At 45.5% G+C, this 17,500-nt stretch overlaps 1 protein-coding gene across 1 annotated transcript in view; it reads right to left on the reverse strand.

Moving 5' to 3' along the window:
* Positions 1–17,500, reverse strand: part of LOC119964646 (cystathionine gamma-lyase-like) — a 70,279-nt gene that overhangs the window by 23,305 nt on the left and 29,474 nt on the right. Inside the window, exons 4-6 of the mRNA XM_038794395.1 lie at positions 16,634–16,743; positions 9,013–9,144; positions 4,451–4,508 (exon numbers count right to left, since the gene is read on the reverse strand). Of these exons, the coding sequence (XP_038650323.1) occupies positions 4,451–4,508; positions 9,013–9,144; positions 16,634–16,743 (300 nt within the window). The remainder of the gene's footprint in view (positions 1–4,450; positions 4,509–9,012; positions 9,145–16,633; positions 16,744–17,500) is intronic.

A 17,500-nucleotide genomic window follows, 5' to 3' on the forward strand; every position in this document is an offset into this window, starting at 1 on the left:
TCCCCCCCCCCCCAAAATGCCGGTCTCACACACACCCCCCCCCAAAATGCCGGTCTCACACCCCCCCCCCCCACCCCAAAATGCCGGTCTCACACCCCCCCCCCCCCAAAATGCCGGTCCCACTCCTCCCCCCCCAAAATTCTTGTCTCACCCCCCCCCCCCCCCCCCCAAAATGCCTGGTCTCACAACCCCCCCCCCCCAAAATTCCGGGTCTCACACCCCTCCACCCACCCCCCCCCAAATTGCCCTGTCTCACCCCCCCCCCCCCCCCCAATTGCCGGGTCTCACACCCCCCCCCCCAAAATGGCCGGGTCCTCACCACCCACCCCCCCCAAATCGGGTCTCACACCCCCCCCCCCCCAAAATGCCGGGTCTCACAACCCCCCCCGCCCCCCAAAATGCAGGTCTCATCCACCAGACACCCCCCCCCCCCCCCCCAAATGCGTGTCTCAAACCCCCCCCCCCCCAAAATGGCCGGGTCCTCCCCCCCTCCCCCCCCAAATGCCGGGTCTGTCTCTCTCCTCCTCCTCCTCCAAAAACGCCGGGTCTCACCACTTCCGCAGCTGGTGAAACTGACGCGTATCGCGTCAGTCAGCTGCTGGCCCTTCCGGGACCGGAGATTGCCAGCTTAAAAGAAGGCCCGGACGCCGGAGTCATGCGCACCGATTTTTTTCGCAGGCAACCCGCGTTACGAAGGCCTACGGAGAATCCAGCCCCTGGAGTGCTCAACCGTTCCTCATATGACAAGTACTTCATTCCAGGGATCATTCTTGTGAACCTTCTCTGGACCCTTCCGAAGGTCAGCACATCTTTCCTTAGATACGGGGATCAAAACTGCTCACAATATTCCAAATGGGGTCTGACCAGAGCGTTATACAGCCTCAGAAGTACATCCCTGGTCTTGTATTCTAGCCCCCTCGACATGCATGCTAACATTGCATTTGCCTTCCCAACTGACAACTGAACCTGCACGCTAACCTTAAGAAAATCTTGGACAAAGCCTTCCCAAGTCCCTTGGTGCTTCTGATTTCCTAAGCATTTCCCCATTTAGAAAATAGTCTATACCTCCATTCCTCCTTCCAAAGTGCATAACCTCACGCTATTCCACATTGTATTCTATCTGCCACTTCATTGCCCACTCTCCTAGCCTGTCCAAAACCTTCTGCAGCCCGCCTGCTTCCTCAATACTACCTGTCCCTCTGCAGATCTTTGTATTAATTGCAAACTTCGCAACAGTTCCTTCTTCCAGATAGTTAATGTATATTGTAAAAGGTTGCGACCCCCGAAGCACACCACTAGTCACCGGCTGCCATCCTGAAAAAAGACCCCTTATCCCAATTCTCTGCCTTCTGCCAGTCAGCCAAAACTCTATCCATGTCAGGATCGTAACCTTAACACCACGGGATCTTATTATGCGGCACCTTGTCAAAGGCCTTCTGGAAATCTAAATAAATCACGTCCATTGGTTTGCCTTTGTCTAACTTCCTTGTTACCGCCTCAAAAGAACTAAAAGATTTGTCAGACATGACCTCCCTTTGACAAAGCCGTGCTGACTCAGTCCTTTTTTATCCAGCACTTCCAAGCAATCCACGATCTCATCTTTAATAATTGTCTTTAAAATCTTACCAGTGACTTAAGTCAGGCTAACCGGCCTATAATTTCCTGTCTTCTGCCTCCCTTCCTTCTTAAACAGTGGTGTTACATTAGCCATTTTCCAGTCCTCTGGGACCCTTCCTGCCTCCAGTGATTTCTGAAAGATCATCACTAATGCCTCCACAATCTCCTCAGATAGCTCGTTTAGTGCCCTGGGGTGTAGTCCATCTGGTCCAGATGATTTATCCACCTTCAGACCTTTCGGTTTCCCCAGAACCTTCTCCATAGTGATGGCCACTACACTCACCTCTGCCCCGTGGTTCTCCTGGAGCTCTGGCATCCCACTGGTGTCTTCCACCGCGAAAACTGATGCAAAGTAACTATTCAGTTCCTCTTCCATTTCTTGGTTTCCTATTATTACTTCTCCAGTCACATTTTCCAGAGGTCCAATGTCTATTTTTGCTTCTACCTTTTATATATTGAAAAAAACTTTTCCTATCTTCTCTTATATTACTGGATAGCTTGCACTCATATTTCCCCTTCTTTCCCCTTATTGCTTTTTTAATTATCCTCCTGTCGCTTTTAAAAGATTCCCAATCCTTTTGCTTCCCACTAATCCTCGCCACTTTGTCTGCTTTTTCTTTTGCTTCCATGCTGTCCTTGACTTCTCTCGTCAACCATGGATACCTTGTCCTCCCCTTAGCATGTTTCCTCCTCCTTGGGATGAATTTCTGTTGTGCCTACCGAATAACCACCCAAAACCCCTGCCATTGCTGTTCTACTGTCTTCCCTGCTAGGCTCCTTTTCCAGTCAACTCTGGCCAGCTCCTTACTCATGTCTTTGTAGTTACCTTTATTTAATTGTAATACCATTACATCTGATTGCAGCTTCTCCCTCTCAAACTGCCGGGTAAATTCTATCATATTGTGGTCACTGCTCCCTAAAAGATTGCTTCACCTTAAGATCCCAAATTAAATCTGTCGCATTACACATCACCAAGTCCAGAATTGCCTGTTCGCTCGTGGACTCTACCACAAACTGCTCCAAAAAACATTTCTTAAAAATTCCACAAATTCCTTTTCTTGGGATCCACTACCAACCTGATTTTCCCAATCCACCTGCATATTAAAGTATCCCATGATTATTGTAATATTGCCTTTTTTACAGGCCTTTTCTATCTCCCGATTTATTTTCTCCCCACATCCTGACTACTGCTAGGGGTCCTGTACATAACTCCCACCAGGGTCTTTTTACCTTTGCGATTCCTCAACTCTACCCACAGAGATTCTATGCCTTCTGATCCTATATCGTTCCTTGCTGGTAGAAAGAAAAAAAGCAATGCATAATTGGCAAATGGAACACAGTACTTCGGGGGCTTGAAGAAGTGTGGGTGGGAAGAAAGATTTATGGATCTCTGGACTGGTTCGATTTTCATTTGAGTGTATGGAAAAATAATTTTGAACTGAAATTTAAAGAGAATTAAATTGGGACAGGCCCTCATGTACAAAAGATATTGGGAGAGAATACAGGGGGTGGGATTATCCAATCCCGCGGCAGAGTGTCCACACCATTGTAAACGGCGTCGCATTTTACGACGGCAAATGGTTCGCACCGCTCCAGATCCCGGCGTGAGCTGTGCGCCGCGGGATCCGCGCATGCGCAGTTGTGCCAGTGCCAACGAGGCCATGTGCAGTGGCCTCCTACAACGTGCTGGCCCCGATGCAACATGGTGCAAGGCTACAGGGGCCGCTGCGTAGGAAAAGAGGCCCCCAGCCACAGAGGCCGACCCACCGATCGGTGGGTCCCGATAGCGGGCCAAGCCCACGTCGCGTCGCCCCCCCCCCCCCCCCCCCCCCCCAGCCGCCACCCGACCCTTACATGCCGATGTCCCGCCGGCTCACAGCAGGTTAGAACGGCGCTGGCAGGACTCTGCTCATTTCCAAAGGCCGCTCAGCCTATTCGGTCCGGAGAATCGGCGGGCTGGCTGCATAGAGCGGCCCGAAGCTGGCGCCACGCCAACTACGCCGGCGCCAATGGTGGCAATTCTCCGCACTGTGGAGAATTGCGTGCCGGCGTGGCCCGTTCGCGGGGATTCTCCGGCCCAGTCGGGGTTGGGATAATCCCGCCCAGGAGATTTTTTTTTTAAAACATAATTTTAAATACATGATGAAAAGTGGTTTCGCAAACAAGATGGGATGCACGGGGAAGAAAAGATTGAAGTAGGTCTGGGAGAGTTAGGTCAGCAATTGGGAGAACAACATCTGCATGGAAAAGAAAGGTTTAAGAACAATAACTAAACTGAGCACATGGGGCACAACATGGATTTTCAGAGCATAGTTGTGAAAGGAATTTAAAGAAAACAAAATCAAAATAAGAGATACAACTGGGAAGGGCATGGTTGGAGAGAACTGTATACAGCGGTATAAATATAGTACAACAGAACTGCAGCCGACATTTAACAAAGTCACAAAGCAGAACTGGCAGCCATAAAGTTTAAAATATGGCACTGGATCACAAACATTTAACAAAATAGAAAGGAACTCAAAAGCATGAGGCAAGCTCAGCATTTCTTTTATTGAAAGAGAAAAAGGTTGCAGAAGATGCTTTGAGCTGAGGGTGATATTTTTTCAAATTATACTTATTCATAGAAATGCAACAATTGACAGCTGAAAATGGAGGTGGGGTGGAAGAAAGAAGAAATAGACAAAGAAATTCTTCTGAAAATCATAGCAATTCAAATCATTACCAACACATTAAGCAGATCAACATATTACATCAGAATTTCACGACATGATTTTTTTAGACGTCAGACATTACAACACTAAGCTGCAAATATAATAATCCCAAAAGCTCTCACCATTCATGTATTTTGTCGCCGAATACATACAGATGTCAGCACCAAGGGCCAAAGGACGCTAAAAAGACGACAATAATTATTCCTGTGGCAAAATCAATATATCATCTTGCAAGTCGATATTGTGAACCATCAACTTAAATGTAATTTAAAACTGGATTATTCATGTTCATACCCTATTCAAAACATGGTTTTCCAAACTATTAAAAAAGTGAAACACTCATATTGGTCATTAAGGTTGCACTAAGCACAACTGTAAACACACAACTTGTGGCACAAATCTCCCAAATCCGTGATCCTGCACGGCATTTATAATGAGAGCAGCTGACAATAAAAATACAAAAACAAAAACATTAAAGTGTCTTGTTTTGTTTTCCTTTCTCTTCTACTGCCCAAAGTGCGCACTTGGCATTATGAAGAAACACCCAGAATATATTGACATATAGCCGACTACAAAGATAGAAAATTAAACAGGGGCGAGACTTCTACAGTAATATTTATTTATTTAAAAGAGCCAAGTAGGTTGGAGTTTAAATATTGGGTTGTAACTAATGTTAAAGTGGAATCTACTTTGTATGCGATGCCCAACCACTCTTAGCAAAAACATCTTAGAACCATAGTTACCAGTTATTAATGAGATGTTTTAACACTGCATCTGAAATTGGAAAATTAGATAGGACAAACAAAAATGAAGACACCAGCAAGTAAGCCTAGCTGTTACTCTACTATGTTGCTCCTTCAGAGGAAGTTCTGCTTTGAAAGCATTAGGTCAGAACTTCCATGGAGTGGCAATCACCGCTGGATTGCTGCTCCACTCCTTTTTACTGACCCAGGTCCGGAACTGCACACTGTGGGACATTGGGGGTCAATACCCGAAGTTAGAAGTTGTTTTAATTGTACCTGTTCCTGAGTAACTAGTCTGCTAAGAGAATCTGAACGATCCAAATTTTCCAATTTAAATTGGAACATTAGATAGTTATGGGTGCAAGTCAATTGACCATCAGTAGTTTAAACTTTGAGGAATGGAAGTTTTGAATTATGAAGTAATTTATCACCCCAACTCTCTTGCAAACGAGGATCGATTTCTCCCAGCCTTAAAAAGAGATAATTCTGGTAGTAATAGAAATTAACAAAGTGGCATACACGGGAAGCAGTTTCAAAGAGTAATGTTCAAAAGTCAGTTGGTCTGAAGGAGATCTTGTGGCACAGTGGACACTCACACACACCACTATTCCCCAAAGGGAGAAAGTGTGATGTGATGATTCGCTAAAAAAAAACGTTGGCCTGAATACAAATATTTTTTTTTTTTAAATTTAGAGTACCAGATTCATTTTTTTCCAATTAAGAGGCAATTTATCATGGCAAATCCACCTACCCTCCACATCATTTGAGTTGTGGGGGTGAAACCCACGCAAATACAGGGAGAATGTGTAAACTCCACACGGACAGTGACCCAGGGCCGGGATCGAACTTGGGACTTCATCTAACCACCGTGCTGCCCTACAAAGACTTGTTAAGAAATATTGGAGAAATTAGTTTGGAAGTTATTACAGTCAAGCGTTCTACCAAAAGTTTGGCAAGGAAAAAGAAAAGATTGTCTCATTGTGGAAACAGAGGCTGGCCATACATGGGTATGTGCTGGAGTAGCATGAAGCAAATAGCAAGAGTACCAAAAAAGAAAGTAGCAATAGTATAAACCCTCCACAAGAGCACTCTTACCCACCCCCCCCCATAATCCTCCACACCCCTCCCATCCCTGTAACCCCATCTAACCTATATATCGCTAGACACTAAGGGGCAATTTAGCATAGCTGATCAACCTTACCTGCATATCTTTAGACTGTGGGAGGAAATCAGAGCAGACACGGGTGTGATGTTGTACAAAGTAAATAATGGCATGATGGGAAAACTGGTCAATTACTGGGTACAATGAAAGAAAAACTGACTTCGCATGACCTAAAGCACAAATACAATCAGAGACGGTCAAGTTGTTCCGAAATGCCTGGGCCCTGTAAATTCTGATAAGACTAACTCGTCATAACCCAAAGCAGTCTAAATACGACAAGATAGGGCCAGGGCAGGTCTCCTCCGATTCTTAAACATGCGATCAGAAGACAAGATAATGGTATGAGACCCAGCGTCCTGAAGGGTCAGCAAGATGACACCTGTTTTATGATATTGTTTATGTTTGTACTTCTGATCGAATTCCTGACCAAGCTGTAGTCACGTAATCCTGATTTTGATAATGTATAAATATTGAGCGGATTCTCTGTTAAAGCGCGAACTTGGGAAGGAAACAGCAGTTTGTATTGACTGCTGCCTGACTTCATGTTTCAGCCATTTCTGCATGCAGCTGTAATTCGTAAATAAAGCTTTGTTTTGTTTTCTTAACGAGCGTTGTTGAATCTTTCTATCACAGTCCAGAAGCGGGAAAAATATTGACTTCGACACGGGGTGAATATGTAAACTCCACACAGTCACCAAATGTCAGAATCGAACTCGGGTCCCTGGCGCTGTGGGGCAGCAGTGCTAACCACTGTGCCACCATGTCATCAGAAGCCTGCTTATCCACTGTATCCACCTGCCCTGCTACCTTAAGGGACCGGTGTACATGCACACAAAAGGTGCCTCTGACCCTCTGTTTTCCAGGGTCCTGCTGTTCATGTATTCCCTTGCCTTGTTTGTCCTGCCCAAGTGCATCATCACACTCTTATCCAGATTGAATTCCATTTGCCTTTGATCACTCTGTCTATATCCTCCTGAAATTTATGGCCATTCTCCTCACAGTTTACCACCTCACCAATTTTTACACCACCGTCGAACTTACTGATCAACCCTCCTACATTCCTGATAAATCATTTATATAAACCATAAACAGTAAGGGTAACAATACTGATCCCCCCACTGGACACAGGCACCTAGTCAGAAAAACGCCGCTCGACCATCACCCTCTGCTTCCAGTCACTCAGCCATTTCTGGGTCCAATTTGCCAAATTTCCTTGGATCCCACAGGCTCTTACCTTTGCTATCAGTCTCCCATGTAGAACCTTATCAAAAGCCTTGCTAAAGTCCAAGTAGACGGTGTCAAATGAATTGCTCTCATATACACACCTGGTCACCTCTTCAACCAAGTTGGTCAGACATGATCTTCCCTTAACTAAGTCATGCTTATTGTTCGATTAATCCCTGCCTCTCCAAATGCAAATTCATTTGGTGTCTCAGAATTTCTTCTAATAGTTTCCCCACCACTATGGATAGACAGGCCTGCAGTTTCCTTGTTTATCCCTTCCTCAATAATGGTACCACATTGGCTCTCCTCCAGTCCTCTGGCACCTCTCCTGTGGCCAGAGATGAATTAAACATTATTGCCAGCGCCTCTGCTATTTTCTCCCTTGCCTCACTCAGCAGCCTGGGATACATTTCATCCGGCCCTGGAGACCAAGCCTGCCAGGCCATTCAAAACATCCTCTCTGTCTATGTTCATTTCTTTCATTTTATCACAGTCCCTTCTGTCCTTCTCCCTGTTTTCTATACCCACACTGGCCCATTCACTAGTGAACACCTACAGAAAGTATTCATTTAAATCCCCACCTACATCCTCCAGCTCCACATACAAATTACCACTGTGGTCCTTAATGGGGCCTACTCGTTCCCTGGTTATCCTTCTACCATTAATGTACTTGCAAAACAATTTAGGATTTTCCTTTAATTTCCCTGCCAGTAGCCTTTCATGTGCCCTTTTTGCTCTCCTAATTTCCTTTTTAAGTTCACTCTTGCACATGCTATATGTCTCTAGGGTGCTGCTGTTTTGAACCTTCAAGATCTGCCATAAGCTTCCCTTTTTATTTCATCCAATGCTGTAAACCTTAGCTCCAACCTTTACCCTTGAACGTACATCTACCATTTGTACTGTATACAAATTGAATAATTTTGGTGACAGTACATAGCATTGTTATACTCCTCTCATCACTTGAAACATATCTGATTATTCATCTTCTAACCTGATGTCACTAATTTTACCACAATTAGAAATATACACCAAGTTAATTGCTAAAATTCTACTATATTTCTTCTAAAAAAAAATATAAAGGACTGTGCAAGCAAGCAGGAAAGCAGATCTGAAGCAGCAGATCAGCTACAATCATACTAAATGGTGGAGCAGGCTTAAGGAGCTCACGATCGACTTCTGCTCATATGTTCTGCAAGGTGGGGTGCGAGTTGGATCTGGAGTGGTTTACAGACATCATTACATTTCAAATGAACAGAAGCTGCAAAATTTGAAATATGTAAAACTTTATAGCCACACAATGTTTTGTGGAATGTGCAGTTAGCATAATGGCGCAATAGCAGTAGAATGATACAACTTCATTTTTCCATGTCAGAGAGCATGAACTGCACACTTCCTTTGATACGAATACAGGTCAGAGCAATTATACTGAGCTTAGTACAATTAGATGCATGAAGAAGCATAAGCAAAGAAAGTGATATTCCAATGAAAATAAATTAACCCGTGGTGGATATTTAAAAATGCATTCAGAAATTTTTATTCAATTTAGCACTCCTACCTGGAAATAGGCAGACATGAAAGTGTTATCCACTACCAGAATTATGTCTCCATGTTTGTGTACAGTTTCTGCACAAGCTTTGATGTCTGTGACATTCATCATAGGGTTAGTAGGAGTCTCAATCCAGACAAGCTGTGTAAGGAAACAAACTGATTAGACATAGGGGTTTCGCCAAAGAAGAGTTACAATGGAAGTGAAGTGAGAATAAAGTAGTTGTAGGCTGTTGGATACTAAAAGGTCATGAAAAAAATCTAAATGGATTTTACACTGTTTGGTGGATCTTCCAGCCAGAATCCTGAGCCCTGGATGACGGGGGGCAGCAGGGGTTTGCTTAACTGATCAGTTACTGTGATTAGCTACCATATCCAGCTCAGTCCTGCCTTCCAGATCTGCCTCCTAATGATCATCTCCCAGTGTTCCAGCTCAGTCTCTTTATAGTCTTTTGAGTAAAACAGTTAAACTAACTTAACAAACGGAGGGTCAACTTGAAAAAACAGCCCCTTAAAGTGATTTGTGACGAGCAAAAACAAATCATAAAGGCAACCTTAAACATCAAATGTGACAAAGGGGGTCATTAAAACATCCCAGTCCCGATGACGCACGCATGGGGATAGTCGTGGAAGGGCTAAGAACTTCCAAAAATTGGCAAGAAATCCTGTGATAGACGCAGTAAGATTCAGTGGGGGACCAGCCGCCCTTTCAATATGGTGCTCAACGAGGCACTCTTGGAGACAGTGAAAATGATGACTGCTGACATAATCCTGGTTATTGACCAGATGCTTGGTGTGCTGACACAAAACCAATGCGCTCATGAGGCAGAGTTGCAGAATACTAATATGCAAGAGAGAATCTGGAACGTCGAGCATGTGACTTCCTTGGCGGAAGCTAGAATTCAATCCTTGGAAAGCCAGCTTTGTGGCATGTCGGAATTCTTGAGGGCTTGGAGAAGAGATCAGAGAAAAAATATCTATGCCATCAGTCTGCCTGAAGGAGTGGAGGGTAAGGTTCCTATCAAGTTCTTTGAGAAATGGTTACCACGTTTTCTTAAGCTGGATGTAAAGGCTGGGTGTTTCAAGTTGGAAGGGGTGCACTGTATGCTGCCGTGAAGGCAAGGGACAATCTTCGTCCCAGGCCTATAATCATTCGCTTCCACAATTTTAAAGATTGCCAAAAGGTCCTGGAGACAGCAAGGCATGGTGGGACCTGGCTATATGAGGGAGCGAGGAGTTCCTTCTTCCAGGACTTTTCAGCGGCGATGCAGATAAAGCATCGAGGCTTCAATAGAGTTTGAAGGCAGCTCAAGGCGGCTGGAGTGAATTATGTTATGCTTTATCCGGTAAACTTGAAAGTTATATCTGATGACTCTGCAAAGTCTTTTGGTAATCTGGCCTTCATTTAGACCATGAGGGTCAAGGATTTGGATTGATGTTCTGCAATTTGGATTAACTCAAAAGATTTGGACTCTTTTCCCAATCATAGTGTTGTTCATCTGAATTTGTTCTATCTTATCCTGGTTAAGGGGGATGCTAATTTGAACACTGTATGGAATGTTGTCGTCTTCCCCTGGAGTGTTTCAGGGACATTTCCTAACTCTTTGACAAAGAGTCATCGGACTCGAAACGTTAGCTCTTTTCTCTCCCTACAGATGCTGCCAGACTTGCTGAGATTTTCCAGCATTTTCCCTTACGTTTCCTAACTTATTAGCTTATTGGCTCAGTCATGGTAGATGTGTCGTGACGGATGCATGAGAAGTGATTGAGTCAGTTAGGATTGTATTCGTTGGAGTTCAGAAGAGATCAGAAGAATGGGGGGGGGGTGGTGGTATCTCATAGAAATCTATAAAATTCGAACATTAGACAGGGTAGATGCAAGAAGGATGTTCCCGATGGTGGGAGTGTCCAGAACCAGGAGGTCACAGTCTGAGGATACAGGGTAGACCATTTAGGACAGAGATTAGGAGAAATTTCTTCATCCAAAAAGTGGTTGGCCAGTGGAATTCAGTATCACAGGAAGTAGCTGAAGCCAAGACATGTTTGTTTTCAAGAAGGAGTTAGGTACAGCACTTGGGGCATAGTGGATCAGGGGAGGGGGTGGGAAAGAGGCAGGATTAGGCTATTGAGTTAGATGATCAGCTATGATCATAATAAATGGTGGAGTAGACTCAGCCAAATGGCCTCCCCATCTGCTTTCTATGTTAATCCTGATTAATAAGAACACCCCCTTGAAGGCAGAGCGACATGTGCTCAGGACAAGTTGGTACATATGTGATCATTAGGGGTACGGTGCATGGAGACAGCATCCCGATAATGAATGGTTGAATTACTCTCCGGAGTTTAATATTGAGGCTTTTCTGGACTCTGCAGAGTTGGCTTGAGCACCTCGAAAAAGATTCAGGAATTTGGAATTTACCCAGCAAACCTTCAAAACCAGCGACCTTCCTCTCTATAAATATGTCTGTTCCAACCCCTCCTCCGCCCCCCATGACCTAAATGAAGAGTCCAAGACCGCCGGAACAAAGTGATCATTTCTGCATATCGGGGCTAAAATTGACCTGGTGCCCAGCTTCAAACGTTGCCTGAACTGTCTCCACCACCAGTACATTTTGCAGGGAAAACAGAAGCGGAGCTGTAACCAAGGCCCTCAAAGTAGTACCTCTAAAAGCACTCAACTCCATCAGCCCCCATATGGAATCAGGATCCTTAAGCCACCCTCATACTTTCTCAATGTTTGCTGCCCAAGATCAAAATAACAAATCAGGTAGCACTAGGCCCCCCTGACTGCCTCTACCTCTGCAGAAACACCCTACAAACAGTGGCGTCTTGCCCACTCAGAAAAAGGCAGATATCATTTTATACACCTTCAAAAACAAAGATTTGGGAAGGAAAACTGGTAGAGACTGAAACAAAAATAAGAACCCCGAGAGAGACATACATTCATTTTTGTCGACCGTACACTGCCCGCCAGGGACAGAGGGAGGTTGTTCCACTTCCAAGTCAGACCTAACCCCATTCAGTAGGCCAGTAAAGGTGAGTCTATGCAGTGAGGCCCAATTATGGGCCAACCAAATTCCCAGATAACGAAAGCTAGGCCTGGCCAAGCGAAAAGGCAACATCCCCAAATCGGCACCACTCTTCGGGGAGTTAACCGGAAAGTTATGCTTTTGTCCAGATTCAACTTATACCCAGAGAAGGAGCCAAAACTCTCAAGTAGCTTCATTATCTCCTCTATGGTGAAGAAAGGATCCTTTATATACAACCACAGATAATTGGCATTTAAGGATATCCTATACTCTCTCCCTCCCATCTATTCCCCTCCATCCCATTGAGGACCTCAATGCTATAGCCAGAGCATTGCCAAGACAAACAATGGGGGGGGGGGGGGGGGGGGGGGGCAGAGACGGAGGCACAGTGGACAAACCTGCCTCAAAGATCTCGAACAGATACCGCATTCCACCCCATCAGAACCTTTTCAGCATCCAAGGAAATATTCACCTCTGGCTCAGGGACTTGAGGGGGGCAAAATAATAAGTAGTCGCCGTATGTTGGCGGAGAGCGGTCTTCCCTGAATAAACCCAGTCCTTTCCTCCCATCACCCCAGAAGGTAGGGATCCAAGCCAAAACCTTTGCCAGTGGCTTAGCGTCTGCATTCAATAATGAAATAGGGGTCTACAACCCTTAACTGTCGGATCCTTATCAAGGAGATCGAAGACCCACCCCCCAGAGACATGGAATCATTAAACATATCCAACAAAGGGATCAGGTTTCTTGTTAAATTCAATCACGAATCCATCTGGGCCCAGAGCCTAACCTGACTGTATTAGATCCATGCATTTAGTGATGTCCTCCGGGCTCAATGGGATTGACAACACCTCTCTTCAGACTCATTCGACTATAAACCATCCAAACGTTCTGTGATGGGCAACCTATCCTCTGAGTAATAAAATCTGTGCTAAAAGGTCTCGAAATCCTCAGTGACCTTCCCGGGACAGGGACCAACCTGCATCATCTCCTGCGAGACAGCCTTCTGCCTCAGCTGGTGCACTAACAGGCAACTGGCCTTCCCCATATTCATAAAACATCCCCCTCGAGCATCACAGCTGGTGCACATGCCTTGCCCATCGAGGGCAGCCCAAAATCCCATCTGTAATTTCTTCCTGCTCCGGTGTCAGGGTAAGTGTGTACTGGCGGTCCACTTCAAGGATGAAATCCACCAATCTCTGCCTCTCCACCTTTTCACTCTTGTGCCTAATAGGAGATTATATCCTCCCTAATGACCACCTTCAGAGCCTCCCACAACATGAAAGGCAGGAGATAGTCTCCCTCCTATTAAAATCAATGAGCATACCCTCTCCTGCCAGCAACATCGTATCCAGCCTCCTCGGGAGGCGCTGAGTGGGACATGAAGGTTAATAGTGCCTTTTCCACTGCCGAAGGATTCAAGGACTTCAGTATCAATCTGTCCAGTACACAATTAAAGTTTATTTTCCCCCCAACCCCCCTCCAGTACACAATCAGCTGGTGCAATTCCAGATTGTGAATTGAAGCCAACAACTTATTGAAAGCTGTATCGTCCCAGTTTGGTACATACAAATTAACCAGAACCACCGAAGTACCTTCCAACGACCCACTAACAATCATATACCTCCTGTTCGGATCTACCAAAATTTTAGCTGCCGAAAAAGATACTCTCCTATTCACCAAAGCTGCAGCCCCCAGGCCCCATCAAATCCCAAATTAAATACTTATTCCACCCAGCTCTTCCGTAACCGTTGTCTGACCCTTGACCAACAAATGGGTCTCCTGCTAAAACACCACATAAACATCAACACCCTGTGCACAAACACCCTAGATCTTTTTAGTGGGCCATTTAACCGCCTTGTATGCCAGATGACCAACGGGGCCGTCTAATCCCCCCTCCCCTCCACCCCTGGCCTAGAGTCAACCATTCCCACCATATGGGGCAGTCCAGCAACTACTCAAATAGAGCCCCCACCAGGCCCTCCAAGGTGGCCACCAAATTTCCCATCAGAAAAGAACAACGGTTAGCACTGTTGCTTCAAGCACCAGAGTCCCAGGTTTGATTCCCGGCTTGGGTCACTGTCTGTGTGGAGTCTGCACGTTCTCCTGTGTCATAGAATTATAGATTATCATAGAATTTACAGTGCAGAAGGAGGCCATTCGGCCCATCGAGTCTACACCGGCTCTTGGAAAGAGCACCCTACCCAAGGTCAACACCTCCACCCTATCCCCATAACCCCACTCAACACTAACGGCAATTTTGGACACTAAGGGCAATTTATCATGGCCAATCCACCTAACCTGCACATCTTTGGACTGTGGGAGGAAACCGGAGCACCCGGAGGAAACCCACGCACACGCGGGGAGGATGTGCAGACTCCGCGCAGACAGTGACCCAAGCCGGAATCGAACCTGGGACCCTGGAGCTGTGAAGCAATTGTGCTATCCACAAGGCTACCATGCTGCCCAGTGCCATTGTGGGTTTCATCCAGTGTTCCGGTTTCCTCCCACAAATCCCAAAAGACATGCTGTTAGGTGAATTGGACATTCTGAATTCCCCCTCAGTGAACCAGAACAGGCGACCGGTGTGTGGAGACTAGGGAATTTTCACAGCTACTTCATTACAGTGTTAATGTAAGCCTACTTGTGACAATAATAAAGATTATTGTAAAGAAAAAGTTAAAGCCAGTCAGAGAACAAACCCTACCCCGCCTTCCATTAATACCATACCCAAATCAATCAGCAAACAGTAACAATGCAAACAAAGGCTCCTTACCCTACCCCCACCCTTAATCCTAAACAATACAAAAATCCGAATCTCACCCTAAAGAACTCCCCAAAGTATGAGCTGCAGTTACCCTCACCACTTCGCCCCTGTTAACTATAGAGCTAACAGGACGGCCCCCGCCCAGAGTAAAATCAGAACAAATAACCATAACACCAACCAACCCATATCCAACTAAATCAAAGAACAATGTCCATCCCACAAAGCAACAGTAAAAATACAAGTGCAAACTCAAAAATACCCAACAAATCCCAAATATCTGGACAAATCCCCCTGGACAGACATCTCACAATAGATACAGGTCAATCAGTCCATGATTCTGCACGAATGCCTCTGTCGCCACGATGCACGAAAAAGTATAATTTTGTTTCATAGGTTACTGAGGCAGGCAGGGTACACCACACCAAATCCAAAGTTATTCATGTGCAACATGGCCTTGTTGAATGCTGCACATCTCTTAGCCAGCTCCACTCCCACATCCTGTTAGAGCCTAATGGCATAGGCCCTCCCATTTATAGTCCTGATGGTCCTTCGTCCATCGCAGGACACTTTCCTTTTCTTGTTTTTTAAAATAAATTTAGAGTACCCAATTCTCTTTTCCAATTAAGAGGCAATTTAGCATGGCCAATTCACCTACCCTGCACATCTTTGGGTTGTGGGCGCGAAACCCACACAGACACGGGAAGAATATGCAAACTCCACACAGACAGTGACCCAGGGCTGGAATTGAACCTGGGTCCTCAGCACCATGAGGCAGCAGTGCTAACCACTGCGCCACCGTGACGCCTCTTTTCCTTTTCTTGGTGAATGTAAAATGCACATTGATCGCACACAGTGGTTCACCAGAATGGGGCTTCCGCCTGAGCGACCTGTGGGCCTGCTCCAACTCGGAAAGGGATGCCGTTCCACCCTTCCCAAACAGCTGCAACAATATTTTGTTGGGTTCGGACTTTCCAGGCCCTCAGCAGTCCAACAATTCTTAAATTCTGCCTTCTGGAGCAATTCTCCAGATCATTGACCTTGGACCTTAGCGCCTCATCACCAGCCACCCGAGCCATTTCCGCTTCCAGGCAGCTGATCAAGTCACTTGCCTCAAAAGGACCACCTCTCCACATCCTTTAGCACCGCGCCTTACTCAGGGCTGTCCACGCTGCCAGCGGACGTCCATCGATTGCCAACTCGAGGTCTTCCACCCATCCACAGTCTCGGTTCTTAATCAAAGCATTTCCCATCGCCAATCTATCCTCAAGAACATAAATCAACCAACTATCAACAACATACCGTACTGCCCATCTTTATCTTGTACTGGTGGACAGGCCTTCCACATTCCTGAGTAGGTGCCAGTATTATAGCTGCAATTATTAGATTAACCCAAAATCCCTCCTATGCCTTAATTGATATTTTTTTCAAATTCATGCATCTTTGTTTAAACCTTGTGCATTTTCTCAAATTGTATCAAATGAGGTGTTTTTTTCTGCTGCAACATTTAAATACGTAATATGGGTTGATAAGTGTAAGCAGGACATGGGAGAATTTTGGCGCCACCAATTTTGGTGGTTAGCACTGCTATTTCACAGCGCCAAGGACCCGGGTTCAATTCCGGCCTTGCCTGCGTGCGTTTCCCCCAGGTGCTCCGGTTTCCTCCCGCAGACCAAAGATGTGCAGATTAGGTAGATTGGACATGCTAAATTGCCCCTTAGTGTCAAAGTTAGGTGGGGTTACGGGGATAAGGTGGGTTGCTCTTCAGTTGGTGCAGACTTGATGGGCCGGATGACCTCCTTCTGCTCTGTAGGGATCCTACAATAAAACACATTCTTACCTTAGTGTTTGATTTAATAGCTGCGTCTAGACACTTCATTGATGAGCAATCAATAAAAGAGGTTTCCAATCCCATTTCGGATGCAACTCTACTGAAATATCGGTTTGTACCTGAAATACAGATATTGTCAATAAGATGGTCCTTTGTACATATTAACTGGTCTTATTCTTCTCTCCATTGAGGCAATAAGGAAACAAGCCATTGTTTACAAGGTACCTCAACAAAGAAAAAAAGCTCAGCTACATTTTTCCTTACCCTGGTTATCTTCAGCTCACAAGTTCAAGTGTTTGGTAAGGTTATTCAAGTCAGCTAATAGGTAACTGAAAACAGTGAAATCAATGCAACCAATGATTTCCCTTCCCTCCTTTCAAGATGTCACATTAAAAAAATAATTGAACCACACAGCTATTGGGAACTAAGCAGATGGTACAATTTTGCCCAAACGGCCAATACTTCAGCGCCATCATCTCTTATTCAACGTGGTCAGTCAGAGACATAGAAACATATACATTTAAACACCCCTAACTGTGATGACAGTGTTCATTAAAAGGCAATGGCAGGGATCTCTGAAAGAGAGAGAGAGAGCGAGAGCGAGAGAAAGAAAAAGAAAGAGAGCGAGAGAGAAAGAAAGAGAAAGAAAGAGAGCGAGAGAGAAAGAAAGAGAGCGAGAGAGAAAGAAAGAGAAAGAAAGAGAGCGAGAAAGAGCGAGTGACCAAGAAAGAGAGCGAGCAACAGAGCGAGCAAGAGAGAGAGCGAGCGAGCAACAGAGCGAGCAAGAGAGAGAGCGAGCGAGAAAGAGAGCGAGCGAGAAAGAGAGCGAGCGAGAGAGCGCGAGCGAGAACGAGAGAAAGAAAGAGAGAGAGCGAG

Source organism: Scyliorhinus canicula, chromosome 4 (genome assembly GCF_902713615.1).
Source record: "Scyliorhinus canicula chromosome 4, sScyCan1.1, whole genome shotgun sequence".
In the NCBI taxonomy this organism is placed as follows: Eukaryota; Metazoa; Chordata; class Chondrichthyes; order Carcharhiniformes; family Scyliorhinidae; genus Scyliorhinus; species Scyliorhinus canicula.